Raw genomic sequence first — 27,835 nt, 5'->3', positions numbered from 1 at the left:
CAGTGATAGTATAAAAACAATCCACACAGATATGCAGACCGCCCGTATTAAAAAAATTCTGCCTTCAAACGAGCTGTTGGGACTTACATAAGGTTGTGATATCGCAACCTTATGTAAGTCCTGTGGTGACTGTATATAAGTATACAGTCACCACCCTAGCACGGCTGTGGTGCCTGCTCAGGCCTGTTAGAGCTGACCAATCAGGGGGGCTTAAAGAGACAGGCACTGAAACAGCGTTGAGACAGAAGGTGAATAGAGGTGCTTTAATGCCTTAATGATATACCTATTGTTACATTAACAACAACTGGCCATTTTAAGCTTTGAAAAGGAAGAGCTGTTGGATTGGCTGCATTAGATTATATAGGTGTACCTAATGAAGTGGCCAGGGAGAATATGTCTCTCTCTGTGTGACGGTATTTCTAACTTCCTGGTGGCACCGTCCACAGGGCCGAAGCCAAGGCTGAGGTCCCTCCGTAGCTGCAGAGCTGTCAGAGGTAGTTTCTGGGTTTGCACTGTCCCACTGTGTGAACTGTGACCTCAAAAGACCTGTGTGCCCCACTGTAAGCTGTTTTGGAGTGACCCTCGCTTGTTTTTTCATTAACTGAGTTCACACCTCTCTCTCTGTTCATCTTTTATTCACTCGTTCCCCGTTTGTCCTCAGTATCATATTTCATATCACATTTTATTTCTCTCCTTATGTCCATTCTTTCCATTCCTCCATCTCTGGATTGCTTCATAGGTGGATCAATTTGAACTGCTGTACAGACCTGGTGTGTCTCCTGGATTTGTGTGTAGTACTGATTTAGCCGTGTGTATGGTGTCATTAGAGCCGTGTTAGAAACAAATGCATAATTTAGATTTTGGGGAAATTTTGGCTACGTTGTAGAAATAGATACGTAAGAAAGATTGTAGCGTTTTGACTATTTGTTAACAGTGGTTGAATTTAACAAAGTACAGGATGTTGATGAAGGTTCTCAGTCATCCAGGTCATGGTAATGCAAAGTGCTGTATAGTAGGCAACTGTTTTTTACTGGATTCAGGAAACTGAAACATGTCCAGTTGCCGACGATACAGCACTTAGAATTAACGAAGTACATTTACCCAAGTACAGTACCAAAAATACAATGTATAAGAATTTAACATTCAGAATGGGTACTTCAGCACGATGAGTGCTTGTACTTTTGATCATTGAAGTGTTTTTGACGATTATACTTCTTACTTTTTTACTTAAGTGTTTTGCATGGTGGGCTATAGTTGAATTTTACTAAAGGAAGAGTACTTTCTCCACCATTATTTGCTAGTAAGGATTAGAAAGAGTTATGACTCACTGTAACAAAGTGTCAGATGTGAGTGAGTCACCAACACAGGCTGCTTTCTCAGAACAGTTTGGCCGTTGAAAAGAGCTGGAAAAGTCTGGAGGTATGTTTTCAGATCAGGGAGGGAAGGGTGGGCCACCACACTGCTGCTGCTACTCCTGACCCCTAAGCAGGGCCCCGTCCTGGACTGACCCCGCTTTAAACCCAGGAAAGCAGGACTCGATCCTGGGGCCCTGTCCATTTAGTATACGAGGAGTAAAATAGCTGTGGGCAAAGATGCAGTGAAGCAAAATGGAAACGAGCACATCTGTGTTTGTAGTTCCTGGGGTAGGCATGGGAAAGAGCTGGAAAGGTAGCGTACAGGAGCATCTCAAGGGAAGAGTTCAAACGAGGCACATCCTTGGAACTTTTTCAATCAGAAGGTAGCCAGAAAGAAACATTACAGAAAGAGAGAGGACAACTTGAGTCGTACTGATGCATGAGCCTTTCATTTATTTGTCCAGCCACCATTTAGTCTTTTATCATTCGCTCAGCACTGTCATCTATCTAACAGACATCATTTTTGTTGGCCAAAGACTTCTTGAGCAAACATCAGAGTCCCTCACTATTTTGACAAAAACTCCAGTGAAGGTTCCCAACAGTCACATACAGTATTAAAAAATGTCCTAGCAGCCTGGTCCAAATTTTAACCTTGGGACGGCTGGCTTTAGTCCATAACGTCTCTGGTGATCATCATAAGGGAAAGAGAGGAACCCCTCTAGTGTGAATTTAACGCTCCGTTGGAAGATAAATGTATTCTTTCAAATAAAATTGGCAAAAAGTGACTTTCTGACGCAATCTGTGATTCGACTGTCCTTCCATTTACATTCAACACCTCTGCCTAATGACTTTAATGGCTGTAGTGATGGGGAGAAGTACTGGACGACATAAGTATGTGTGTGTGCATGCATTTGTGTGCAATATCTGGAGAGGGCTTAGTTATTTTTGGTCACGGGAGGAGAGGAGCCGTGACGGCGTGTGGTCTCAGAACAGAGCGTCCAGTCTTCTTCTTGGAAAGCAGAGGAGAGGAGGAGAGAAGAGGAGTTGGGGGGCAGGGGAGTAGTTTACTGTGGATGTCCTGTTACCCTGCAGCCACTTTATGACTTTCTGTTGGGTTAAATTGGATGTCAGAAACAGTCAGTATCAAAACCACCTCCTACTAACGCTCTGGTCTTAAATCCACTTTGTAAGCTCATTGATCTGTGTGTTTCTATGTCGATCCGTGAAGGAGAAATGTACTTTAGGCTTATATCCTTCAGTCTTTTGCTCAAGGACAGCTGAAAGTTAATGGTCTGTCTTTAATCACACTGCTGCCTTAAATACGTGGGTAGTTACAACATTATGTTTTGACGTGTCAAAGAGCAGAAAAACCTGCCCATACTCATAACTGAAAAGAAAAAAGTGACAAAACCGCTGATTAATATGTACACTAATTAAAAAACATTCCCAGTAGCTACCCAGTGTTGTGTAGTAGTGTGAGTAGTTGAGATGCTCTCTTTAGTTAGCAGTAACTGAGGAGTAACTGATGTTTCTTTCCTTTCTCTGCAGTCTAAACGAACGGGCCCATCTGCTGACAAGAGTCTTTAGGAAAACACCTTCGAGCGTAGGACGCTCAAACTCGGTGCAGCAGACTGTGTCACGTGAGTGTCCTTTCCAAACACACATGCTATAACATTTTAAAGACACTTAGAAGTGTGAACCTGAAAAAAGGCATTATTATATGGGAAACAGCGAGTAAATAGAGAGACAGCAATACTATTAAATGTTTCTAACCCAGAAAAAACACAGTACCTGAACAATATTTGGCCTGGAGCACTTTTACGTGGGTGATCAGACAGATATAGAAACCCCTGTACGTGGTTAGGCAATCCAACTGAACAGTCCTGTAATGAATACCACCTTTGCGAAATGATTTGTGGCAGAAGTAAAAGTAAGTAAGTGAAGTGTTATTGTTCTTCTCCCTCTCTCTGCAGACGGCTATGCCTTCTCTCAGGAGGAGCACGGCGTGGTGTCCCAATCCCAGGTAGTGCGCTCCTACGACACCACCCGCCAACGCCCCAGCCTCTAGCCCCACCCCTGACCAAGGCATTCGGCTCACCGTAGTAACAGTTGTCAAGGCGACAGCGGAGACAGACTCACGTGACACCCTCACGCCGGGTGACCGACCCCTGCTGTGGCCTTACTTGGAACTATGACCTGACCCCTCGCCGGGGGTAGGGGTCACGGTCAGGCGTGGAGGCCGTCGCTGGCGCAAATGGAGGACTGACTTGAGAGAAGGGTACCAGGCCGACTGTACGGAATAAACATTCTTCAAACTCACACGAGCTGCACAAGCATGAGCAATCATATCCTCGCACAGACATGACAAGTCAAACTCAGAGACTGCTAACCATATCTGTATACCCCACAGACTGGGTTTGCTTCATGCCACTGTGTGTTTATGTGTATGTGTGTGTGTGTGCGTGTGTGTGTGCGTGCGTGCATTCCAGTGCGTCTGTATCTGCCTGTGCATGTATGTCTGCACGCATTGGCGCTCCTGTGTTTGTGTGCATGTGTGTGTCAGCGTGTGTTCGCTTACACGGGTCCCTCTCATCTCTCGCGTGAGGTGATTTTAGCAGATCTGTCATCACATGCCGGCGCAGGATGGGGAGGGGACGTCAAAATAAACACACACACACACACATGCGCCGGTGAATTCCTTCAAAACGGGAGGGAGGGAAGCTAAAAAACCAAGGACCGCCGGAGCTCTCGTCCCCAGCTACAGCCCCATCGCCTCACTGCCAAACACCACAGAGAAGCCACTGAGGCAAAACGCTCATGCCAAACTGGACCACCGCCCTGCTACGCTACTGGGACCTCCTCCTGCTTATTTCTTCCTTCTGATCATCTCTGCAGCCTCCATGTCTCCCCTCCACTTTGTTTCTGACCACTCCTGTGATCCCTGATGCCTCCTGCCTAGCATCGTCAGCTCCCATAGAAGCAGCAGTCCCGGCATTAGAGCTTCCTCCTTCAGTTCTGTTGGATTCCCACTCACTACTGGACTGTTTCTTTTCTCTTTTTTTTTTTAATAAAGTGGACTTTAATGTGTATGTGTTTATATATTTTTTTCTCTTTCCATTAATGCCTGTTTTTGTACTCATATGTGGAGACATGTCTTATAGAGGGAATATTTTACTTGAACTAGTGCTAATAGGCATCCAAACAGAAGGGACCCGATTGAGACACTCGCCTGCATAAAGTGTTTTTCTGGCTCTGGGATTTGTCTGAATGTAGAGTCCATTGTCTACGTGCTCTGTGTTGAAGACACTCTGGTTCAGGAATGCAAGACTGAAAGGTTGAGAGAAGGGGGTTGTCCATCTGAGTCCTAATCATTAAATCTAATCAATCCATGGCCTGACTAAATGTCTCCGTCTCTTGATTACAAGTAGGATTTGGTTTACATTTTATGCTTAAACGGGATCAAAAAAGTTTGATTTGTACATGTGATATGTGTGATTTCATACAGCACCACTGTCAAACCTCTCCCACGCTCCCTCTTGAAGCTCAGGAGTCAGTTTAAACACACCATTAGCCGAATAATACCCCCCCCTCCACTTGAGTCCAACTGGAGATCCCTTTCCCACCCACCTTCCTGGATGTGGCCCAGCCCAAACCGACTACAGCTGCTACAGTATGGAGAATCCATCGAGCAGGAGCCAGAGAGCCTTTTATGCTTTTCAACTCGTCCCCGGTGACTTCCCCAGCTTTCCACATCACTGTAGCTGGAGTTTCTGGAGGAGCCTGCCAAAACTACACCTCCACATATAGATTCAAACTGTCCATTGTTGTGGTGTATTATTCCTCCTTCCTCTCCGTAAGACGGGTGATGTGACAGGTATTCGTTTTGTCCTCGGTGGGTGGTAGAGCTGTCTGTAAATGGGCTGTAATTAGTGTTTAAGCGTGAGAGTGTTTGTGTTTGAAGGGGATTAAGAGCTGTTTGAGACAGCTCTGTGTGCGAAAAAACCCATTCAGCACACATTTGTTTTTTTGTCGACCCAAGTTTCCAAGTGTGTGTACGTAAATATCACTTACCTAAAGACAGACCAAAAACAGACATATGACTCAAGTGATTCGGTTTAAGTCTCGGTTCAGTCATTTTTTCAGGGCAAGTCAAGTCAAGTCGAGTCTTTAGTTAAGTCGCCTTTTCCCAACCAAAAGTACTACAGAGAAAAAAACTCATAATGACAACATTGGCCAATTCATGTATCCTGTTTAAAGGGGCACTATGTCGTTTTTGAAGAAAAAATCATAATTATTATTTAGTTTGTTTAGCTTTTTTATTTCTTCTTTCTCAATCAAAAACATTTTCCCTCCCCATCACTTTTAAACAGTGAAATACTGACAGCCGGACAGAAAAAAAAAAGACTAATCAGAAACCATAAAATGAACACAGACAAGTCTTTTGAGTCACAATGTCTCATGTCAAAAGTCATCAAAACAGTGACTCAAGTCGAGACGAGTCCACATCGCAACAATAACTCCTGAAAACCTCAACTGAGACTGAGGGGTTGTCAAATATGTTGTTATGTCTTGAAATGCAGCCTGACTGTCCCTCTAGATTTGATCTGTAGATCTGTTGCCTTTTCAGTAAGCAGTGAAATTATGATAAGTCAGATTCCCTACGTTCATACAAGCCGAACCAGGAACACAGCAGTACCGACCTGAGCCTGACATCAGAGGAAAATGGCAGCCATGTGAATATGGTCTATGGATTCATCAGGTCGCCACTTCTTACAGACTTAAAGCACAAATCACTGCTTGTTAAACATGTATGACAGTAGAAGCTGATAAGATTCCAGCACACATAAGCTCTCAACACACCGCTTTCTTTTTAAATGTTTATTTTCTTTAGAGTTCATATGAAAAATGTCACTCCCAGCATCAAATTGGACCAATTTTCATACGTCATTTTACAGATAATTTTGTCACACACAAGCTGCCGACTGTATCTTACAGACATTATGATTGGAGTACAGTTGAGGCACACAAACATCCCGGTTTCAGTACAATCGGGCTCAGTGGAGCAGCACATTCCTCAAGCTGCATGTTACTGAGTTACCAGTGACCCAGCTGCACGACAGCACACTGAACGGCTGAAGGAGAAAAAAAAAAGCAACATTTAACTTTTTTTTTTCCCTGATTAACAAACCAGTAACCGCCATTTCTGTGCCTTTCTTAAGTGGAAAATAATGACTCAAAGCTGCCCTGGAGCTGCCTGTGCCCTCCGCTAAGGCACTGAACTGTGGGAGTGTTAAACACACACACATGCACACACACCTCTCACAGGAGAGAAGTGAAGTTGGCTGTATAATTAACTCTATAATCTTCAGAGAGCTGCCTCTCTCTGTGTCTCTGTCACACACTTACACTTTAACTTTAACATTAACTGCAAGTCTTGCGTGAATATTTTAATTTTTCGAGGGTCGGTGTGTGTTTCCACTCAGGGAAGTTGGGGATTTTTTGTGTTTTTTCTTTTTGGGTGGCTGGAGGAGGGTGGTGCGTCACAGTCTGTGTCCTGTGTTCACTTCATTAGACTTTAAATGCTCTCCGGGGAGATGGTGACTGCCTTTCACATCACGCCACCTGCATTTCCCATTACATGCAGCTCACTCACAGTTACTCATACGACAACATCCCTCCGCACTTCACACCAGCTCACACACGTACAGTACGAACGTCTCTTCACATGCTCTCTCCTCACACTTTCAACACATGCAGTCATATACAGTATTGTATAAACCATTCACAACCGTTCACAAGTGCAGACGTGCACATGGCACAAACACAGCATGTGGTCATAGGTTCTTTTTTTTTTTGCTTGAATATCAATTTTTCATACAGTTCACTGCTATAAATCATCCAGTCATCACTCATTCAAGCACATATAAGCCAACAAATCTTTTTCTCACTCTCTCACACACGCTCATGCAAACACGGACACATGCACAGTCTTTATTTGAGCCGTGCTTTATCATCCATCTGGGCTGTTTAACCCTCCAAAATGCATCAAGACAGAAACTTGTTTATGCATCAATCATTGGCTGAGCTTAGCTCATTCAAACCTGCCAAGAGATCATACGACACGCTAAACAGACACACACACACACACCACACACAATAGCAGACAGGCCCTGCTGCCTCCACGGCTCCATGAGTCCTTCATGTGAGTCTGATTTTTTGTTTCCACTCCGGCAGCGTCCCCCCTAAAAGGTCTCTGGCGCAGCCCTCACAGGTTAAACTTCACAACAAAGTGGCAGAGTGGTCTGCAGGTTCCTCACACAGTCACTGGGGGGTATTTCTGGTCACTGGTGATACTGGACCCACCAGTGGGAGGAGGGCAAGGAGACTGGAGGGGTCTGTATCCTCCCTGAGTGGGGTCCAGGAAGGCTTGGGTAGGGTGGGCGTAGCCGATGTACTGCGGGTGCAGGAACTGTCCCTGGTGAGGCATTATCTGTGTGGCCTGCTGGCAGTTGAGCACGGAGAAGTTAGTGGGCATGTTGACGAAGACGCTGGCATCAGGGGGAAGGCAGCAGGAGGCCTGAGCCCGCATGAGGGGAGGGGGAATGGGGCGGGGCGCAGCTGGCGGGGCGGAGGAGCTGGACGAGGTGGCCGTGCTGGACTGGCGGGACGATGAACCTCTGGAGGTCCCCGCACTGGCCATCATGGGGATGGTTTCCAAGAGGCGACCACTGCCGGCTCCGCCTCCTGACGCACCTCCTGATGAGAGTTCCTGCTTGGGCCGGAGGCAGCGGCAGCAGCACACGGCCACCACAGAGCCCACCAGGATGAAGGCTACGAACACAGAGCCCACGATCAGGAAGGGCACATAGATGGGCACTGCAGAGAGACGACAAAGACACATTCATGTTACAGATACCAAACCTGCAATACAGACTTCTAAGTTGAACATTAAAGGTGAGCTATGTAGTTTTGGAGAAGAATTTTAATATTTACAATATTAATGACGAAACAAACTTGGAAATATTTATTTTTTCCGTGACTGAATAAACAAGCTGTTCTCAGAGGAAAATAAGGTGCCCAGAACACTTTTTGAAGCTAGAAAGGTGGCAGGGTCCGCCACATATAAACAAAGTAAAACAGTGTGAAATTGTGTTGTCCTTTAAGGTAAATTTGTTTATTCAGTTTATTCATGCATGAAAACAAAGTTGTAGTCTGTTTAGGCATAAAAAAAAATCAATACATGTCAATGAAGATCTTTCTCTCCTGATTAAAATTTCTTCCCCCGAAACTACATAGTGCACCTTTAAACTTCAAAAAGCAATGCCGCCTCACACACACACACTCACACTCCTGCTTCTCTGCCTGCATGTGAGTGGAGATTGGGTGAGACAGTGAAACAAAAGAGTGAGCAGAGAGGAGTGTTTGGACCTGAGTAGAAGAATGAGAGGTGCACCGGGATCGGGTCCCCAGGGAGTCCCAGGCTCTCATTAGCAGTTATTAACTTTGTTTTGATCTGTTTTAATCCTCAGCGCCCTGCTGTGTCCCCAGCCTCGACCCTGCAGACCTGTGTGTGTGTGTGTGTGTGTGTGTGTGTGTGTGTGTGTGTGTTTGTGTTTGTGTGTGTGTGTGTGTGTGTGTGTGTGTGTGACATTCTTAAGACCGGCTGCCAGCAGATATTTGTGACCCTCCATTTTTTTTTTTCTTCAGCTATTTATGACCAAGCCTTTGAGAATAAGTTACTCAAGTTGAACTACAGTACTTGGCTCCTGCTTAAAGAAGGGTATTAAAGTTGACTGATTTAATGTAGCTGAATGGGAGGTTATTCAGCCCTTTAAATCAAAGGAGAAAGCCAATTCCTTCTCGCTGACCTTTTCTTTCTTTTTGTTCAAAACAGCAAATCAGGCCTCGGAAAAAGAAAGCGCTTGCGCAACTCCGACAATCCCACCAATCAGCGCGTCGTTCGCTGGGTCAAACAGCAGAGGTGTTATTAAAGGAATGGACATTTTTATACTCGAGGATCTCAGGTCCAGTGAGCAGGAGAAGCTCCAACAGCAACGTTGAAGCCGATCAACAATAACGTTTTTTTTTTTATTCGGCTTAATAACGAGGGGCACAGAGTGAAGTTCTTTGGCAGAGACGGGGCGACGGGCGAGGTGAGGTCACCTCTGAGGTGTTTCCCTCGACTTGTTCATTCCCATGCCCGCTCACACAAACACCTTACCAACACAATAACGGCCATGTTACATTATAAGTGATTAGTTGTGTTTTATTGTTCCCACAGGGTGTAGTTATTTTCCGCTTTGAATGTGCCCATGTGTTATGAGGTGTAACTGTATGCCAAAGAGAAAAAGAGAGGGAGAGAGGTGGCAACTGGCTCCAGTTTCCTTTTGTCTCTTTGAAATACATCCATACGGCCTTGAGAAACATTTCAAAATGCTCATCAAAAGCAAGCGTGGTATTAAAAAGGATTACCGCGTGAAACATGTTCAGAGCCGGAGGACATTCGTTGGGTGAGGTGGTTAAATCCAGGTGACAGAAGACAGAGGAGGCCAAGACACGGTGACATGAAACAGACCCGGACCTTGACCCGCTTCCCTTTGACAAGAAGCGGTGTCAGCTTCAGAGGCTAACGTACCTCCTTCCTGTAAACAGGTTTTAACGGGAACTCTGTTATGGCAACACATATATAAGTTACAAGCGCAGAAATGTCCCAGGGAGCCTCTGACTGCCCTCTTTTCCTGCACTTATATGGCCTCCACCTCAACAACACACACTGCTCCCACTCCCTTCCTTTTTGCATGGATGATGAGGATTAGTAACTGCAAAAACTTTCGTCTTGTGTTACTTCATCCCTACTTTCACTGCAGAGCTCCCCTCCAAAACACTCAACTGTAAATCACTCATGGAGGGGAAAAAACACCACTGAAAGTTCAGCAAATCGAAGGTGGAAGAAAACACTCAGACCATTCACTGAAGTACAAAAACCATGAGAGTAATCAGAGAATACTTCAGTTAAGTCCTACTTAAGTAAAAGTACATAAGTAAATAATACGTTGATACTAATTACAGTAACTACTTTATATACTGTCGGGTAGATTTGTCTGATGGTTCTCAATCTAGGGGTCGGGCCCCCTCCCAGAAGACATGAGACAAGCCTGAGAGGTCGTGAACGGGGCAGGACAGAACAAAACTAAGAGTCTACAGCCCAGCCAGCAGCTCTGTGAGGCTGAACTCAGGTCAAATGCTGCTTTGACTTCAAATTTAACCTCAGCATGCTGACATGTAGCCTATAGAGTGCAGGCCAACCCGAAAGTTAGCATCACCCTGGGTGCCTCGACAAAAAGCCAACGGGATTTTTCAACTGGATTGTGGATTTTTGCAGAAAATAAACTCTGAAGCAACAATTTTGTTACAATGGTAACAATTTTTCATGAAACTTAAATGTTTTTTTCAGAAATATAATCTTCACAAATGAACATTGTGATTGATTATGATTATGATCATGATTTTTAAAGCGTATATTAGAGAAAGACAGATTATTCGGGCTGATATTCATCTTTTCTCTAGTTACTGGTAGCATGGTGCTGCAGTGGTTAGCACTGTTGCCTCACAGCAAGAAGGTCCTGTGTTCAAACCCCAGTTTGGGATCTTGTGTTCTCCTCGTGCTTGTGTGGGCTTCCCCTGATTGCTACGGTCGTCCCCACCATCAAACATGTGTAATGGGTTAATTCTCCAATCAGTGCTCTCGACCAAGCTGCAGGCTTAGATCTGGCCATAAATTGGCTAGATTTTTATTTTTAATGCAAATGTATTATATGTATGTATAATAATAAGGGGAGGGGTTAGAGATTTGAGGGTGTTTGGTCATAAGCCAATGGACAAACTAAAAGTTTGACTTTATGATGACACTACATAAGGTGTAAATAAAGTTACTACAACCTATCTTGTGAGCAAGATGAATGTGTAATGTGCTAAATTTCATGGAATTACATTGAATAGTCGTTGAGATAAAAGTTGACCTCTTTGGGTTTCAGTTATGTAAATGGGATCATCTCTCGCAGACATCTGAATCGTGACATCAGAGTAAGGATCACTGATTTTCTGTAAGAGGCTACGAGCCACAAAAGTTGGGAACTACTGGTGTGACATTAACAATCTATTGCACTTATAGCTTATAGTTTTTTTTTTATGTTTTATAATGTAAAATCTACATATGTAACTAGCAGTGATGGAATGTAACTAATAAAACATTTACGCAAGTACTTGTACTTTACTAATTAATTTTCTGCTACTTTATAATTCCACTCCACTACATTTTCAGATAAAAGAAAAACACTGATTCCGATGATCGGAAAGACCCAGAGTACACATTAAACATGGACATACATGTAAACAGTCTTGTATAAAGTATACCCTAAATACATAATTAAGTAAAAGTAAAGATATCATGTTAAAATATTATTTTGGTAAAAGTGAAAGTCATCCATACAAATGGTACTTGAGTAAAAGTCTAGTCTAAAAGTAATTTAGTATCAAAAGTACAAGTAAAAGTAATTTATACATATATTTACATGTATGTACAGTATATACTGTGTACTTTAGCTTTAATTATCTCATACTGTCCTGGCTTATTGGATCCAAGACTCATACTTTGGCTCTGATGCAGCCTGTAATCTGCAAAGTAACTTGTAAGTTATCAAACAAATGTAGTGGAGTGAAAAGTACAATATTTGCCTCCAAAATGTTGTGGAGTAGAGGTGTAAAGTACCAGGAAATGGAAATACTCAAGTACAGTACAAGTACCTCAGTATTGTACTCAAGTACAGTATTTGAATCAGTGTACTTAGTTGCATTCCATCACTGCATGGAAATATTGTATAACTTACTTTCACATGCACTTTTGATACTTAAGGACATTTAATGCGAGGTACTTTGAGATTTTTACACAAGTACTATTCGTTCTAGTATTATCTTAACAAAATATCTTTACTTTTACTCAAGTATGACTTAGGGGTACTTAAATAAACTTAAATGAATGCAATAGTGTCAAAAGTCTGAATCAAATCTTTTAAAAACTAGACTTAACTGTCTACTACATTTTAAAAAAGGAGCTTTATTTCTTTATTTCTTGCTTCGTGTGATTTTCTCATCCTGTGCACATGCCGCCTGAACCCTCCTATTGTTCCCCGGCTGCTGTCACTCCTCCACACCTGTTGCAGCAGTTGAGCTGTGGCAGCCATGCCGCAGTAACACCACCACCCCCTCCTCCTCTCCTCTCCCTCTCTCTTAAGCTCTTGTTTTGGGCACAGTCTTTGTGGCTGCGCTGGCTGGACTCTCCCCTCGTCTCCAGCTCTTATCCCACGGGGCGTTCTCCTGTTCCTAAATACCATATGTTCCTTCATGTTGAGCACATTAATAATTTCCTGCCTGTTATCCATTGACATCGCAGCCTGTATCTTTCCCCTGGATGATTAATAGGCTGCAAGCATATGAGAAATGAATGAAATGCACAAACTGAGCTGGGCCCTTGTATGAAAAACAGACAGAAAAGCTGCTTTTCTTTAAGTTATGTTGGCTGGAGGCCACTGAGTGAAATGTATATACCACTTCCTGCGGTGATAAGGCATGATAGTCTTAGCAAATGACAGATTATGCTGTAGCTGGAGGTCCTAAAGAGGGCATGAAATCCTCCAGGGAAGCATGAAGTAAGCCTGTGTTGCCCTTTTCTCTGATGTCCAGCATTTGCTCTATTTTGCTGGAGTGCTGTTATCAACTTGTTGATCTTTTATCCAAGATATGATGCAGCTTCAAGGGGCTATATGGTGGATTTATTTATGGGAATGTCAGCGAGGATGGATGGGGAGCCAGGCTGGAGGAGGACTGTATTAAAGTGACAAATATGGCTTCTTTTTTAACCCTAAGTTTTTGTAAATGATGCTTCTCTTTAAATGCTGTGAATCCCCTGACAGCCCAAAGACACCAGAGGGACTGCCCTGGAGGAGGAAAGGGACTCTAGGAAATGATACATAACGCGATTTGTGTGGGGTTTTTTTTTTTTTTTTTTTTTTTTTTATGAGCAGAGCTGTCAGCGCCTTTTGGTGCAGCCACTGTCCAAGATCCGGTCAAGTCCAAACTTGATCCCCGTGGGGACAGCGTGATCTGAGCCCAGCCCCCCCACCCCCCCTCTTTGCACTGTTACAGGCCAGAACAAACACGGCTATTTATAAGTGCAGCACGGCACAGTTTGCCATTTGTGCGCGCAGTTAACTGTTTTTTTGGAGGAGTCTGCTGCCTGTCTCCTGCGCAGCTGTCGTTGCCAAACCGGGGCAGGCGGCAGATGAACCTCTTTAACAGGGAGATACTGTTGGGTTTATGAGAGGAAACCGAGCCTTGTAGCAGGCCTGCAATTTACTATCACATTTAAGACATCCTGTGCATGCGCCCCGGGCATGGCGTCAACACACTGAGCGTTTAAATTTATTTGTAAACCACTTTCTTTTGGGACAAAACCTTAAGAACAGAAGTTTGGCAGAGCAACAGGTCAGCTTTAAGTCTTTGATATATTTTTCAGTCTTTCTCTGACACACACAGTAAAGATTTAGGGGGGATTACAGGCTTTTATTGTGACAGTTCCCACCCAAAACTACCTCCCAGCAACATCCAGTCCACCAGCATCACTCATCTTAAAACTTGTATGTTATGCATCATTCTCGTGTGTGTCTCACACTGTGTATTATCTACTTTTAATGATGCCCAACACAATATTTGTGGCAAAAGTTGTAAAAACAGTAGAAGTTGTGGGGTTTATACCTGCACCATTGTCCTTGTTCTCCTTGCTCTCTGTCCCGGGCTGCGGAGCCTGCCGGTCATTATCGCAGCTCCCCTGATCCAGCCGTGCGTCCGTGCTGGAGCAGCAGTAGCGCAGCTCGCATTTCCCGCAGCAGATGATCGCATCCACGCCGTCGATCTTCTCCGGACACTGGAAACCTTCTTTCCACGCGCCCTGGGAGTCCTGCCAGCCGTGGCAATACTCCCCGCTGGCTTTCACGTCGATGATGACCAGGAGAAGAGTCAAAATCACGGTGACATACATCGGGAAGCCTCCTCCCCACATCCTCGGCCAGGTGGCCCGCGGCCGCACGCCGGCGCACTGAAACAGACAGAGGGGCTTTCACTCCCCGCGTCTACCTCACCTGGTGAGGGGAGTGATGCGGTGTGTCGGTGCGGTGCGGGGACCTGAGGGGGTGAAGTGAGGAGGCAACAAACCACTGAGGAGCTGTCATTTGTTAGAGGAATCCCGTGCGTAATTCAGATCTCCAAAAGTGTCTCCGCGGCGTGGGTGATTATCCAAGAGTTGTACAACAAAAACAAAATGCTGTTGAAAGTGAAATTGTCACAGAAATGATACAACCTTCAGCTTCACTGATACTCCAGTTGCTAAAACCAGGACTAAATGATCTCCACCGCAGAGAGGCTGCTCATGTCTCCTTCTGACTCTCGGACGCACAGAAACCAACACTTGTAGCCTGATCCATGTCACTCCCGAGACCCCTCGCCACCAGCCCCGTGCGCAAGGATAACTTTACAAACTTCACTGGCTTGGTGCGCATTGTCGGGCATCAAGAAGTCAGCCAGACAAGTCCAGGTCAGATTTAGCCCAATTGAACTAAAGCGGCCAGAGCCTGTCCTGCCTCGAGTCAGAGTGAGAGCGGGGCGTGTTAGTTAGTCAGATGCAAACACACATCCCCCTTAATAGAGTTAAGAAAAGTCTAAACTGCCAGTGTGAAGTCGCAAAGAGTAAAATGCAACTTCCGGTTGAAACTTTTAGAGATAAAACCTAACACGGCCTACAATATGCAGGTTTCAACTTTAACAACTTTTGAAATTGATCCTTCAAACCTATACACGCACAGTATCCTTGTTTATCCATTTATAATATGACATTCATCATTTACCTGATAAAAGGGCTCTTATTTGGTCCATGTATAGCTAATGGTGAGAGAAACACAAAATGGGAAAAGTGAGAAAGAAAAAGAAAAAAAAGGTTATCTATACACATACGTATGTATATGTATAAAAAGACATACAAATAAAGCAACATTAATAATTATTATTATATACATATATTTGTAAATTAAACCTCACGTTTTCATTTGCCTCATGTTTACTTTTGTCAACAACTAATGAAGTATTCACCATGCTTTTATTGTGAAAGCAGGTAGGTTTATGTCCGGTGACATATTGCTGCTGACTTGACACAGCTTCTCCCATCCTTCTGTATAACAGTATGAGAGATTTGCTTGGGTGCAATTGCCCCAAACTCGTATTAAACTGATTCAGACGGAGCTCTGTGCTAAATCTGAGTAACAGCCAGATGTCTTATTGTGAAAAGCACAATAACAGTTTTGGCAGTCTGCCTCTGCGCCTGCAAGATCCGCCTGTTTTACATGGTGACGATGCCATCTAGTGGAGCTGGCAGATAATTGCTCCTTTGAAACGTCTGTCAACACCCCCAAATAAACTAGTTTAGTTAAAGTTACTAAACTTTACTTGAGTGTTTTCATCTATGCTACTTTAATAATTCCACTTCACCCCATTTGGGAGGTAATACTTCGTTTTGGTTTCTGTACTTTAATTACATATTTACATTTTGAGTCTTTCTATAAAGGTAATAAAATTATTTGCATCGCTATAGGTTAAATTAAAATTAGTATATCCACTTGCCTATATGTGCATACGTGCATCTGTAAAAAGCTTCTTACATAGTAATGTGTAATATGATGATATAATTCAGCTCCATAATGGCTTTTACTTTTGATGTTCTGTACTTTTAAGTAACATTTTGAACACTTAAACCCACGATTTAGCTAAATAAGGAATATTTATATTTTTTGTCTGCATTATTATGCTAATATTTTATGATAATTATGTGTTTTATATGTATTTTTCCACGGCTGATCCCCCTTGCTCGTCTTGTACTTCATTTCCCGTCATGCCCTACCGTGAAGCGGTGTCCGTGGCAACAGCACAGGAAGTGGCGCGCAACGGTTGAAAAAGTGTGACACAACAAACTGAGGAGGTTTTTCATACTCTTCAACTTCGGCAACCATTACACCGTGGTGGCAGAGTTATACGCAACCTGAGCTGCTCTTTATGTCCAACTAAACGTGGCTCAGTCACCTAAAACGTAAGTTATTACATTATATGACTAGCAACAAATAGCTAACGTTACTGGTTGGTAAACTGCTAGGTTAACTGTCCGTTAAGCTAGTTTACTCACATACTCTGGTGTAACAAGCTAACGCTAAGAGTGTACATGTGCCAACTACACTTAAAACAACGGTCTTTCTAACAAAGCTAATCTTTTCATACTGTTTGTGGACAGATGTCGTTTGTGAGAGTGGGGCGTCCACAACAACACACCAAAGCAAAACGGCCTGTTCGCCCCAAGAAGGCAGCAGCTCCCAGAAGAGAGTGGGTGGTGAGTACTAACAGCTGTTCACCTGCTGAAAGAGTATGAAGACTACTCATTTACAATGGCTTTGTTATGTACTTTTTGGGGTTAAATTCTTAAGCCAATGGTGACTGTTTGAGGAAGTTGGCCACAGTATTGCTGCAGTTGAGACAAATGGAAGTCCGCACATTTCCCCCTTGAACATTAGTTATATGTTAGGTAGCTTTTATTTACTGAAATAAAACATTGTCTGTACATTTTGCAGCAGCTAAGTAATGACAGCCCTCTCTTGTTGGTTTCAGAGCACTGTCAATGACCTGTCTGTGCACAAGCTGACACCTGCAGAGCTGGTAAGCTTACTAGTTGTATGCTACTGTTGCATCCCATACTATACATTCTGATAGCGCTTGATCTTCATTTTAGTGAGTTGATAGTACTTAAACAATTAAAACTGTTATTTTCACGCCACATTTGCTTGTCTAATTGTATTTCTGCTTCAGAGCCATCGCCATGAGATGCACAAGTCCCACAACAAGGCTGCGGCTCAGTGGGAGCTGAGAGAGAAAGCCCTCCAGCGCCGTTTAAGACACCCTGGGAGCCCTGCGCCGCTAGACCAGGCCAGCCTCAGCATCATCAGGGAGGTGTGTGTGTGTGTGACAATTTTTCTGTTACTTTTAGTGTCTTCCTTGCGTACTCTGTTTATTGTTTTAGAAGAAATATTGTTTTGCAGAAACAAAGTATTTTAAGGTGTAAATGATACTGAAGCACTTCCCCTTTCTCTGCTGGTGATGATGATGGTTTGATGTGTTTTACTGCTGCAGGTGTTCTCTGACCAGCTGCTGCTGCAGGATGTCCTGAATCGCTCTGACAGAGCAATGGCTGTGGTCAAAGACTTGTTTGGAGATGCTCCACGTAGGCAGACAGGTAGAAAGCTTTGCATTAACTCTGTCATACTTATATTTACATACATTCAATACTAAGTGTGTAAACTTGTAGGAAATTAGGTGATTCCCCCATTCCCTGCTTGTAGGCGAAATTGACTCAAGATATTCTCAGAAGATTAAATGTTAACTATTAAACTAGATTCTCTCTATTATTCCTGAGATGTTTGGGTTGCATACAGTATGTTTGTGTATTTCCACAGGGCACCCCAGTGTGACAATGGCTCCAAACTGTGACTCTGTCTCAGGGCTGCCTGTGCTCCAGAGACCAGATCCTCCTACTCAGCTGTCGCTGCTCAGCCAGTCAATGATGGACCAACAGGTCTGTCTGTCAAGATAACATCAGGCATTTATGTCTCATTTGTTTCTTTATAATATTGAACAGTTGATGTGTCTTCTTACTTTCTGGTTTTCCCTTTTTCAATTAAAGATTTCAGTTTGTATTTATGCATTTATATATGTAATATGGTTATTTTCAGGCTCTCAATGAAGTAGAACCTTCAGAGGAAGACTACACTGATGAAGATACCTGTCCTAGTGGCAGTTCAGACTATTATGTAATCCAAAGGTAATGATGCCTGTTAAACATACAGTAAATGCCACCTAATTCTGAGATAAGAAACTAATTTTTGCTTTTTGTTCTAACATGTGAAACATTTACTGATTGCTACATTACCACTACATTGCTTGCGATACCTTTCTTTGTAGGGCCAATCTACGAAAAATTAAGGCAAAGTCACGGGGTAGAGCAATACAGAAACAGAAAGTGTCTCGTCACAACTCTGACCAGGCAGATGGAGATAATGTTCCTGTAACCCCCTGCACATCAGGCAGAGCACCGGACCAAACGGGTAGGATGAAAAAATGAGCTCCCTCAAAGAAGTTCAACAAATATTTGTTTCATGCAGTCATTAAAAGCAAAATTATACTTTTTAATCAGGTGTGAAATCTTTTTCCACATACAAACTCCATCTTGTTTCAGCTCTCAACGCCACAATGGCTGTCCAGCGTGTTCAGTCCAGACAAAGCCAGTCAGTGGAAGGCAAGGAAGAACCATCAGTCCTGGTGTCTCAGGTCCTGAACCCTGAGCTGCCTATCAACCAGTCAGGTAATATCAGGGAGGTATCTGTTCTTCATAGTGTGTCACATCTTGTGTAAATGTCATCATATGAGCTGCTAAATAATAAAATTAAAAAAAAGAAATGTGTGGTATGTGTTTTTCAGGTAGGCTCAGTAGTCACACCAGCAGGACCAGGAAGTGTGTTTCCCAGAGTTTCGAGCTGAATGGCTCCTCTGTTGCATCTCTCAGTGGGGACCAGTCCAGTCTGGGCCTGCTGCAGGCCATGTTGGGTCAGGTGGAGGCAAACTTGGATACTCTGAGTCCTGACACTGAACCAGCCTCAGCACAGAGTCGAAAACAGAACAACAAACAAGGCCTCACTGGATTCTCTGTTGCTTTGGTCTCTACTCTTGGACGCTTAGTGCACCTGCTCAAACAGGTACAGTAATTGATTAGATACACACTCGTATAGTGGTTGGCTTTGTTCTCAGGAGCGACTCTAAAGGTTATAATATGAACTTTTGTTGACCTCATCAAGGTTCTGAAGATTTTAGTCATTGTCAAATCATTTTAGTATGAAGTTTTTTAAGACTAAAGCTGTAGTTAAAGTTAAAGGGCTCTTTGAATAAACAGGACTTTTTGTGTGAGATATGTCTCATATGATGTCTCGATGTTTGACACTTAACTATAAGATCTTAAATTTCATGCCATTCATTAACTTCACTGTACATAGAGGGAAGAGGAAGCTCACAAAGAGGCTCAGGAGAGGAGAAGGCTGGAGGAGGAGTTGAGAGAGCAGCGTGGGCTGATTGATGCTCTCACTGCTGAGACGATGACTCTGAGAGAAGAGGCCGCTGCCCTGCAGGTGAGACGGAGCTTACCACATGGTCCGTCACTAGTTTATTACCCAGATTCCAATTGTACTGATAAATCCTGTTTCTTTCTCTTTGGTTCTTAGGGCGGGTTGCAGCAGCAGACAGCAGAGATGGAGCAGAAGTTAGACACAGTGGTGCTGGTGATGGGAGGACTTGGACTACTGGAGGCACACGAGGACTCACACCAAAATGCTGATGACAAAGCTGCTGGTTGGTACAGTGTGTGTGTGCATGTGTGTGTTTCTGTATGGATATTTGTGTAGTAAATAGTAATTAGTAAGTAGTAATTTGATTTTACATGTACGCAAACAGTGTTTCAGTCTGCACCTGTTCCTGAGCGAGATCCTGAGCAACGAAGACCGTCTGTATCGCCTGCTGTGTTGCTCTCCCCACCTCGACAGAGAGACAACTGGCAACAAATTCCTGGTAACAGCCTGGTTGTTTTTATCTTTGATTTAATCCATATGCCCTCATTCCATTTCACTCAGTCAGCTGCTCTCCCCCCTCTTCTTCAGTGACTCATCCTATACCACCGCACCACAAGCTCCCCTCGGGGGATATCCCATATTCCGATGAGGATATCCAGGCCCACAGCTCAGCCTCCAGCCTCACCAGCCTTCCTCTCATCAGTCTGCCCTCCACTTCCTCATTATCGCTGACCTCTGACCCTCTCGGCTCACGGCTCTCTCCAGAGGCCATTCTGGCTGAGATCGCCCAGCTGAGTAGACAGAACGACCTGATCAAGGCGCAGCTTAGCCAGGCTAGGTGCGTGGGGTCAGGGGTCGGAGGATTGCCTAACAGCAGCACCGGGCAGAGGAGGTCGAGCTCCGGCAGCACAGGAAGAGTCACACCCCAAAGTGTTGGAGAGAGGAGGGCGTCAGTGTCCAGCAGCACAGGGAGAAGGAGTGAGCAGGTCCAGGCTGCTGAAGGGGAACCAACTAATCAGGTGAGATTAAAGAGTAACTTTTTCAATTTTTTTTGTTTTCCACATTTAAGTGTGTTTACAGGTCTTTTGTGGCGATACTGCATACGTGGAAAAAGTTGTGATCTGAATTCTCACAGGATTCATTTTTCTTCGTTCATCTTCTTGCTCAGGTAACATCCCCGAACATCCTCCCTGTGAGCAGCGTGGAACAGCGTCTCCTGGAGCTCAACAGGCAGAGTGCAGCAGCGAGAGGTCGACTGCTCGAGCTCATTGAACAACAGAAGCAAAGCGTTTCAACCAAAGTTTCTCCCTCTCATTCCCCCATCCCGCCTTCTGCCTTCAGCCCACAGTCAGCAGGTATGGTAGCTCCACCTGACGCCTCTCTATTCATCTGTGTGAAGTCCTGTAAATAAAAAAACTCATATCATGTTATTCTCAGGTGGAGGTGGAAGTCCAGAGGAGTCCATGCTGCTGCCTGAACGGGAGCTCCTGTCACAGACTGGTGGTGGTGGTGAGAGACGGTGAGTACAGTCATCACCCTAAATTCCCCCATAATTAACAGTAAGGACAGTAAATACTATTTTACACATTATGCATTATCCATATATTTCAGATATGCTGGTGGAGGAGAAACAAGGGATGGAAAAACACAGGTAGGCTACGCACATTCACGAACAGGCATGGACTGGCAAAAGTGGGAAAGAAATGTTTTTTAGGCTTTGTTTTTGTTTATGAGAGGTGGCCTGTAATGCTGTAATTCCTACTATAGCCACTAGAGGTCGCCATGTAACAACAAATGTAAATATTGTTCGTAATGACCTGAGGATTTTTCACCCTGATATACAGGAATGTTTATCCTTTTGTGTTCCTGCACTGTAAACCCTATTGAATTACAGGTGAATGTAGGCCAAAGTTCGACCCTGCTACAGTACATGGAAGTACTCAGGTTTCAATACCTTTTTCCCATTTGAATCTAAAACTCTTCCACACTTTTTCTGTTCCCACCATCTGTTCCCACCATGGAGAAACAGAGAGAGCGAGAAGGCTGGTTTGCTTTGTCCACTCATGTGCGATGACAAGAAGAGGAGTCAACCTGAGGACTTTTACTGTTACTGACTTTTTAGTATTATATTTGTCGATTTTTAAATGACTCATTAAATTCAATTTTTATAATGAAGTTTTATCCTGAAATCTTTGATTTTTATACAAATCACGTTTCTCTATTAAGGTGTGGGATGATGTGCAGGTATATCTACAACAAAACGCAAAAAAAAGCACCTTTACTGAATGAAAGGCTTCTTTCTCCACCGAGGTGAAGTAAGTTTTAGGTTGGATATTAGATAGACATTTACTCCGGAGAAACCCAGCGGCGTCTCTTACTCTGTTTCACCCAGTGTTGGCAGCAGGAGGACGGTTAGCTCGCCTCCCAGAACCTCGTGATGCGTTGAGGTGCAAATGTGCAAATGTTGTTTGAGGGAGCATCACATTCGGATTTCCACAAGAGGAAGCTCCCCTCTTCTATGTCACCTTTTCAAGTGCCATGGAGTGAAATATTTCTTTGCCCCAGATTGATTATGACATCAAATATGGAAGTCAGAGCCTTGGGTTTGCAGCAACGTCTTACTGATGAAAGAGTTGATGCTTTCCTCTTTCCTTTTGTCACAGAAAGGAAGTTCTCTGCCATATCCGAAAGCCTTTGTGTGTCCATTAATCTGAAAATGTGCTGCTTTGGCTCTGATGCAGCATGAAATCTGCAAAGTAAATAAAGTTATCAAAAAATAATAAAATGATTAAAAAGTACAACATTTGCTTCAAAATGTACTGGACAGGAAGTTTAAAGTAGCAGAAAATGGAAATACTCAAGTACAAGTAACTCAAAATTGTACTTAAAGGAGTAGTTCACTCTAGAACGAAATTCAGTCATTATCGACTCACCCTCATGCTGATGAGAAGACACCTGTCGTGCCCACAGGTCTCCAGCTGCACTTTGGGGAATAAGAAACTACACCTGACTTCTCATCAGCATGAGGGTGAGTCGATAATGACTGAATTTCGTTCTAGAGTGAACTATTCCTCTAAGTAGGCTACAGTGACTAGACTAGTTAAATTCCTTCACTGGTAATACAGCTTGGTGTGATATGTGTGCAGGGGAAAATAGTGCACTGCAGTCCAAAAGTCAGCAGATGGCCACCTTGAGTCATACATCATGTCAGAGATAAACAGCACTGAGGGAAAGAGCCTTCGTCTCTTTTATTTTTTTTAAACATGTAACATATCTATTCTAGAATAGAAATGTCATGGCATAGAGAGACTATAAGAAAATATAAATAAAGAAAAATAACAAGATGCAAGAGTAAGTAAGAAAAAGATATATGAAATAAAATATTTACAAAACTCACTGGGAACAGAGCCATGATTCATTAATGTTATCAGTAACACCGGCGCCTGTTCTCATGCTGTGGAAGTCAAAAAGTCTGTTGTGGTGACATACAAAGAAAAATGTTTGTGGATGTGTTGGTGAAAATTGAAATGATACCATTATTGTTTTATCAGTTGCAGTTGTAGTATTTATTAATGTATTATTTAATGTTTTCATGTTGTATGTATTGCCCATTTTTCCTAAAGGTTTCAATGCTAAATATCTTTTTTTTCAAATTCACGTTATTGTCTGGGCAGGATCCAGACACATGCCCAGGGCCTCCTTGCCACTAGGGGGCCCATATAAATATTTTAAAAAACTTAAAGCAACATTATGTTGAAATAGTTATTTTGTTTGTTTACCAGATATCAAAATGTACCTATGCCTGTACTCTGGATTTTTTTGCTTACTCTACTCAACAAAACATTTTTGAGCTTTTTAGCTTTTATTAGATAGTTTTTCATGAGGATATACACAGAAAGCAAAGGTTTAGACAGGGGTATAATATGGACAGAGGTCCACAGCTGGATTCAAACCAGGGATACTTGGTTTCATGTAACGCTTCTAACCACAAGGTGCCCCTGAAACAGCACTTCTTTGACTCCATCCATTCAGCGGCTGCTGCTCTTCTGTGCAGCTCCTTGTGGCCTAAATCAAAAAGCCATAAATAAGTGGTGGTAAGCTGACTCGTTTCCACTTCAGGTAGTGTTTGCTGAGGGTTTTAAGGTTTCGGGGGTGATGCTGGAGTAGGACGAAGAGCACTTGAGTCTTCCAGTCAGTCAGGAGTGCTGTGTGGGCGACGACAATGGCCAGCAGGGAAATCAAAAGGAGTAAATATTGCAGATAATAACAGGATGGAGGCATAAAGGGGCCAGGGACAGCAGCCGTAAACGTGGGGTCAGAGGTCGCCGTGGAGACGCAGGGGGAGGCGGGCGGGGCTTATTGTGCCCGGCCGGGCTGAGTGAAGGACGGGGTGAATGGGGATTAACCCCACCCCAGTGCCTCTCAATGCCCCCCTGCTCCACTGCAGGGCCTGGGTAAGGTTCCCATGTGACTCCCCCTCCCGACACCACCACCACCACCTCTGGGCCTCTAAGCAGCCTCAACACACCTCCTTTACTCCTAATACACACATATTCACACAAGCATCCTGTAACTTATATTGAAGGGATGAAAATTCAATTGATTTTAATCAGGAGCTTTTCAAGTGTTTTTAAAAAAATGTGCACCCAATGAGACTGAAGCATGCTTAAGTCACACACACACACACACACACACACACACACACACACACACACATAAACAATGACGTGGGGGTGTAGCGGGGAGATGGAGGGGGGTAGTTTTCTTTACTCATTTAAATCTGCCCCCACTTCACCCCAGTGAAGGAGGCTGAAGTCACTCAGAAAAACACACACACTAAAGTTTGTGCACACACTCGCACACTATTGCCTTTGATAGTGTCCAAAGTGACGTAGGCTTTGTCAGATAGTCGTCGAGACTCTGCAGAGACCTGAGCAGAACCTCGTTTAACTCTAGAGAGAGAAAGGCATTAATAATCTTAACTTTTTTTTAATGAGCATTTGAACTATAATCAGCCCTGAGCTATAACGGGATAAATTTATCATTAAAATGTTCTTGAAAGTCAGTAGAAATTCTTGTGTTTCTCATAAAAACACTACCTCTGTAGGTTTATTTGTAGATTTATAAAGGTTCAGAGAGGAATTGTAATCTTTATTTTTTATTTTACTTCCCTTAAAGGCTCATTATGTAGTTTTGGGGAGGGAGTTTTAATCAAAAGATAGAAGATATTCATTGATTGACCTTTTAATGCCTAAACAAACTAAATAAACAAACTCTCATTGTTTTCATTACTGAATAACTGAATAAACAAACTGACCTTAAAGGACAACACAAGTTCATACTTTTACTTTGTTTATATGTGGCGGACCCTGCCACCTTTCTAGCCTCGAACAGTGATCTGGACCTTATTTTCCTCTGAGAACAGCTTGTTTGTTCAGTTATGAGTTTGTATTATTACCTCATTAATATTGTGAATATTAAAATTCTGAGTTTGAATTTCTCCTCCAAAACTACATAGTGCCCCTTTAAATGTTGCAGTGTGGCTATGAAGCCACAAGAGGGCAATATTAATGTGTTGCAGTATCTTAATTTTGGTTTTTCAGGAGATATACCCAACTTTTTTTCATAATATTTTATTATTTAACTAAATAAAAATGTAAAAGATCATAAAACACAACAGTAGTAGAATCAAAACCCTACAACATATAATACTAACAGCAACATAAAATGTTCTTTTCCAGAAAATATAGTAATGGTTGCATCCAAGCGTCAGTCAGTTGTGATGTACATTATTTTCCCAACTTTCAAAATATGATGGCAAACAAACAAGAGTTAAACACACCAACACTGTTGATCATAGTAGTTTTGTTGCAGTTCGAAGCCATTTTGTGAATGAACTTCGCCGCTTTCTCACCAAACTGCCTTTAAAATGTCTCAGCTTTTAGAACCAGCGTGGTGCGACATGTGCGTGACGAACAAGCTGTGTGTGTGTCTGCACGTGTGTGTGTGCATGCATGTGAGTGGGTGCCCATGTGCGTAGGAGTGTACTCCACAGCTGCGCGAGGTTCTGATCTGAAGCAGGCTATTGCTTGCTGTGAAAATATTATTGCAAGTGTTTATTATTGCTTCGGTGTGAAACAGTGGGAGTGTTGTGTGTGCTGCACGGGCTGTGTGGAGGGATAGTGGTGCTGGTGCTGGTGGTGGTGTCAGGCGGGTTGAGGCGGGAGAGGGGGGGGGATTCTCTCCTTTCCCTTCTCCTCCTCTCTGTTTCCCACCGGCCAGCCCCCGGCCTGTGGCCCATTGCACCCTGGGTAATGGGGAGGCCTATTGGAGTTGATTAGTTCCGGCTGGATCCCAGATAGAGTTCTGACAGGCAGGAGAAACGAGCTCTCAGCGTGACCCCCCGCTTCCCCCCACACACCCCTGTCTCAGGCACAATGGGCAAGGCAGGGGAAGGGCTTTTTAAACAACTGCAGCTTCACTCTACTCCCCTGCCGCCCCCACCTCGGGCCCAAAACTGGGCCATTATTACCACAAAAACCACATTACACTCCTGCACAGATTCAACCTTTCACGTGTAGCTATTGTGAGCATGTGTGCAACGTTTTTCGTCTTTCTCACAAAGTCAGCGTCGCAAGGCTTCTGCATGTTTTATGAACGCCGCATGAACGTTACGGACGCAGCGTGCTCAGTGTGCCTCCTGAAGAATTGGATCAGCCACGATTCATTGTCTCAGCCTCGACAAACCATCACGTCCACCGTGTTGGACACCTGTGGCATAAACTGACGTCCATGAGACACATTCCTCAGCAGAGCAGCATCATTCACACACTTTCCCTCCACGGCTTCCTGCCCTCTATCCTCTTTTATTTCCCCCTCTACCTCCCGCTCAACCACCCCCCTCAGATCCTCTCTTCTTTCTTCTTCTCTCCCTTTTCTCTCTCTCCCTCTTTCTCCACACATAATTGATTAAGGGCCGTTTTCATAAATCAATTTGGGACGCACATCAGTCAGCCCTGAATGGAGGAACCCCCCTCTGAGCAGCGGTATTAATCTACCTCAGCATGCCCTGCCACTCTCACTTACACACACTCACACACACACACACACACACACACACACACACACACACACACACACGGGTCTGTGTAGTTTGTTTTCTTTACTTTAGGTTTTGGCCGTTGCAGGTTGCCAAACATGAAATATGCAAATGTTTTTCAGCACTTTTTGCAGACACTACGACCTGGAACAGGCAATGTGACAGACGCATACACACAATTTCCACTGAGTCTGAACAACGCTCGCTGTTATGAAGAAACCGGAGGAGAAATGTGGGTGTTTGGGGGGGCTGGGGTGGTTGATGGATTAGAAAAGGATGACAAAAGCAGAGGCAAGCGAAATAAGTCTTTTTTTGTGCTTGTGAAAGAAGTCCAATTCTTTCCATATGTCTTTGCTGTACATCCCCTAAACAAACAAATATGTTGTTTGTACACTCAGCAGTCTGTCTCCAAGACGAGCGCGTCTCGCTGCTGTTTATAATTACGCTGGTTTAATTGTCATTATTATTAAGTGACTTCATCGCTCTTTCTCTCTCACTCTCTCCAAGTCGAAGCTGTTGTTTTGGATGTTTTGATATTAATGTAACCATGACACCGCCCTTTCTCATTAGGAAAAACCGTGCCAAGTTGCAATGGATTCTGGGAACATGAGCCTGCAACAGCTGCAAGTGATATGCCTGACTTTTCCCTCTCTCCCCCTCAGTCTGGATTTTCTTACACTATGCCCTTTTTCTCTCCAACTTTTTCCTTCACCTTGATCTTTTGTTCTTTTTTTTTTTTTAATTACCTCCTTTGTACCCCCGTCGCTCCAGCTCTATTTGTTTCTTGTTCTTTTACCTTCCCTCCATCGCCACCCCCCCGACCCCCTCGCCGCCGCCTCTCTCCGTGCTCCAGGGTGTTGGCTTTAGTGGTAGTGAAAGCTGCTTTGCCTTAAAAAACAGTTTGTCTTAATGAGAAGGGGGGGCCCCGGCAGGAGAGAGGGGGTGGAGGGTCACAGCTGAAGCCAATTGCGTCCCTTTCCTGTCTGAGGTGCTGCGGGCTGGGGTCAAGCTCAGGGTCACGCTGCCCCGTCACTCCGGCTGGGTCCTGGTGCCGGTTCTGAATTGCCGCCAGCGTGTGTGTACAAGACAGCGTGTGTGTTTTTGTGCGAGTTAAGAGAAGAGGG

General features: G+C 43.8%; 3 protein-coding genes across 10 annotated transcripts in view; 2 read left to right on the top strand and 1 right to left on the bottom strand.

Annotated features, from left to right (window-relative positions):
• Nucleotides 1-4,746, top strand: part of atp8a2 (ATPase phospholipid transporting 8A2) — a 46,837-nt gene extending 42,091 nt beyond the window's left edge. For all 6 annotated transcript variants that reach the window (XM_084341213.1, XM_084341212.1, XM_084341210.1 and 3 more), the window contains 2 exons: nucleotides 2,904-2,995; nucleotides 3,329-4,746. In XM_084341213.1, the coding sequence (XP_084197339.1) occupies nucleotides 2,904-2,995; nucleotides 3,329-3,423 (187 nt within the window). In that variant the 3' untranslated portion in view covers nucleotides 3,424-4,746. The remainder of the gene's footprint in view (nucleotides 1-2,903; nucleotides 2,996-3,328) is intronic.
• Nucleotides 4,747-5,786: 1,040 nt separating this feature from the next.
• shisa2b (shisa family member 2b) lies at nucleotides 5,787-14,522 on the bottom strand. Its single transcript, XM_084340527.1, has 2 exons — nucleotides 14,166-14,522; nucleotides 5,787-8,231 (listed from the first exon to the last, which is right to left on the bottom strand). The coding sequence occupies exons 1-2, from the start codon at nucleotides 14,467-14,469 to the stop codon at nucleotides 7,669-7,671; spliced, it is 867 nt and encodes a 288-aa protein (XP_084196653.1). The 5' UTR covers nucleotides 14,470-14,522; the 3' UTR covers nucleotides 5,787-7,668.
• A 1,859-nt stretch (nucleotides 14,523-16,381) lies between these two features.
• Nucleotides 16,382-21,787, top strand: spice1 (spindle and centriole associated protein 1). Of its 3 annotated transcripts, none has more exons than XM_084340797.1 (18): nucleotides 16,382-16,542; nucleotides 16,741-16,836; nucleotides 17,112-17,159; nucleotides 17,310-17,450; nucleotides 17,631-17,733; nucleotides 17,954-18,072; nucleotides 18,230-18,318; nucleotides 18,459-18,601; nucleotides 18,733-18,858; nucleotides 18,975-19,249; nucleotides 19,544-19,675; nucleotides 19,769-19,895; nucleotides 19,998-20,111; nucleotides 20,201-20,631; nucleotides 20,781-20,967; nucleotides 21,050-21,131; nucleotides 21,224-21,263; nucleotides 21,642-21,787. In XM_084340797.1, the coding sequence occupies exons 2-18, from the start codon at nucleotides 16,741-16,743 to the stop codon at nucleotides 21,684-21,686; spliced, it is 2,298 nt and encodes a 765-aa protein (XP_084196923.1). In that variant the 5' UTR covers nucleotides 16,382-16,542; the 3' UTR covers nucleotides 21,687-21,787. The 3 variants fall into 3 exon arrangements, with proteins under 3 accessions (XP_084196923.1, XP_084196922.1, XP_084196921.1); XM_084340796.1 differs by having other exon boundaries at nucleotides 21,636-21,787; XM_084340795.1 differs by lacking the exon at nucleotides 21,642-21,787 and adding an exon at nucleotides 21,507-21,628.
• The last annotated feature ends 6,048 nt before the right edge of the window (nucleotides 21,788-27,835 follow it).

This window comes from Pagrus pagrus, assembly GCF_965226575.1.
Source record: "Pagrus pagrus genome assembly, chromosome: 20".
Lineage (NCBI taxonomy): Eukaryota > Metazoa > Chordata > Actinopteri > Spariformes > Sparidae > Pagrus > Pagrus pagrus.
This window is presented reverse-complemented; position numbering and strand designations above follow the sequence as displayed.

Bases quoted from the DNA above. Each gene is read 5' to 3' on its own strand.
- shisa2b (XM_084340527.1), bottom strand. From the start codon at position 14,469: ATGTGGGGAGGAGGCTTCCCGATGTATGTCACCGTGATTTTGACTCTT. The intron at 8,232-14,165 runs GTATAAACCCCA...GTCTCTCTGCAG, and splicing joins GAACAAGGACAATGGTGCAG to TGCCCATCTATGTGCCCTTC.
- spice1 (XM_084340795.1), top strand. From the start codon at position 16,741: ATGTCGTTTGTGAGAGTGGGGCGTCCACAACAACACACCAAAGCAAAA. The intron at 17,160-17,309 runs GTAAGCTTACTA...TTTCTGCTTCAG, and splicing joins AGCTGACACCTGCAGAGCTG to AGCCATCGCCATGAGATGCA. The intron at 19,250-19,543 runs GTACAGTAATTG...CACTGTACATAG, and splicing joins TAGTGCACCTGCTCAAACAG to AGGGAAGAGGAAGCTCACAA.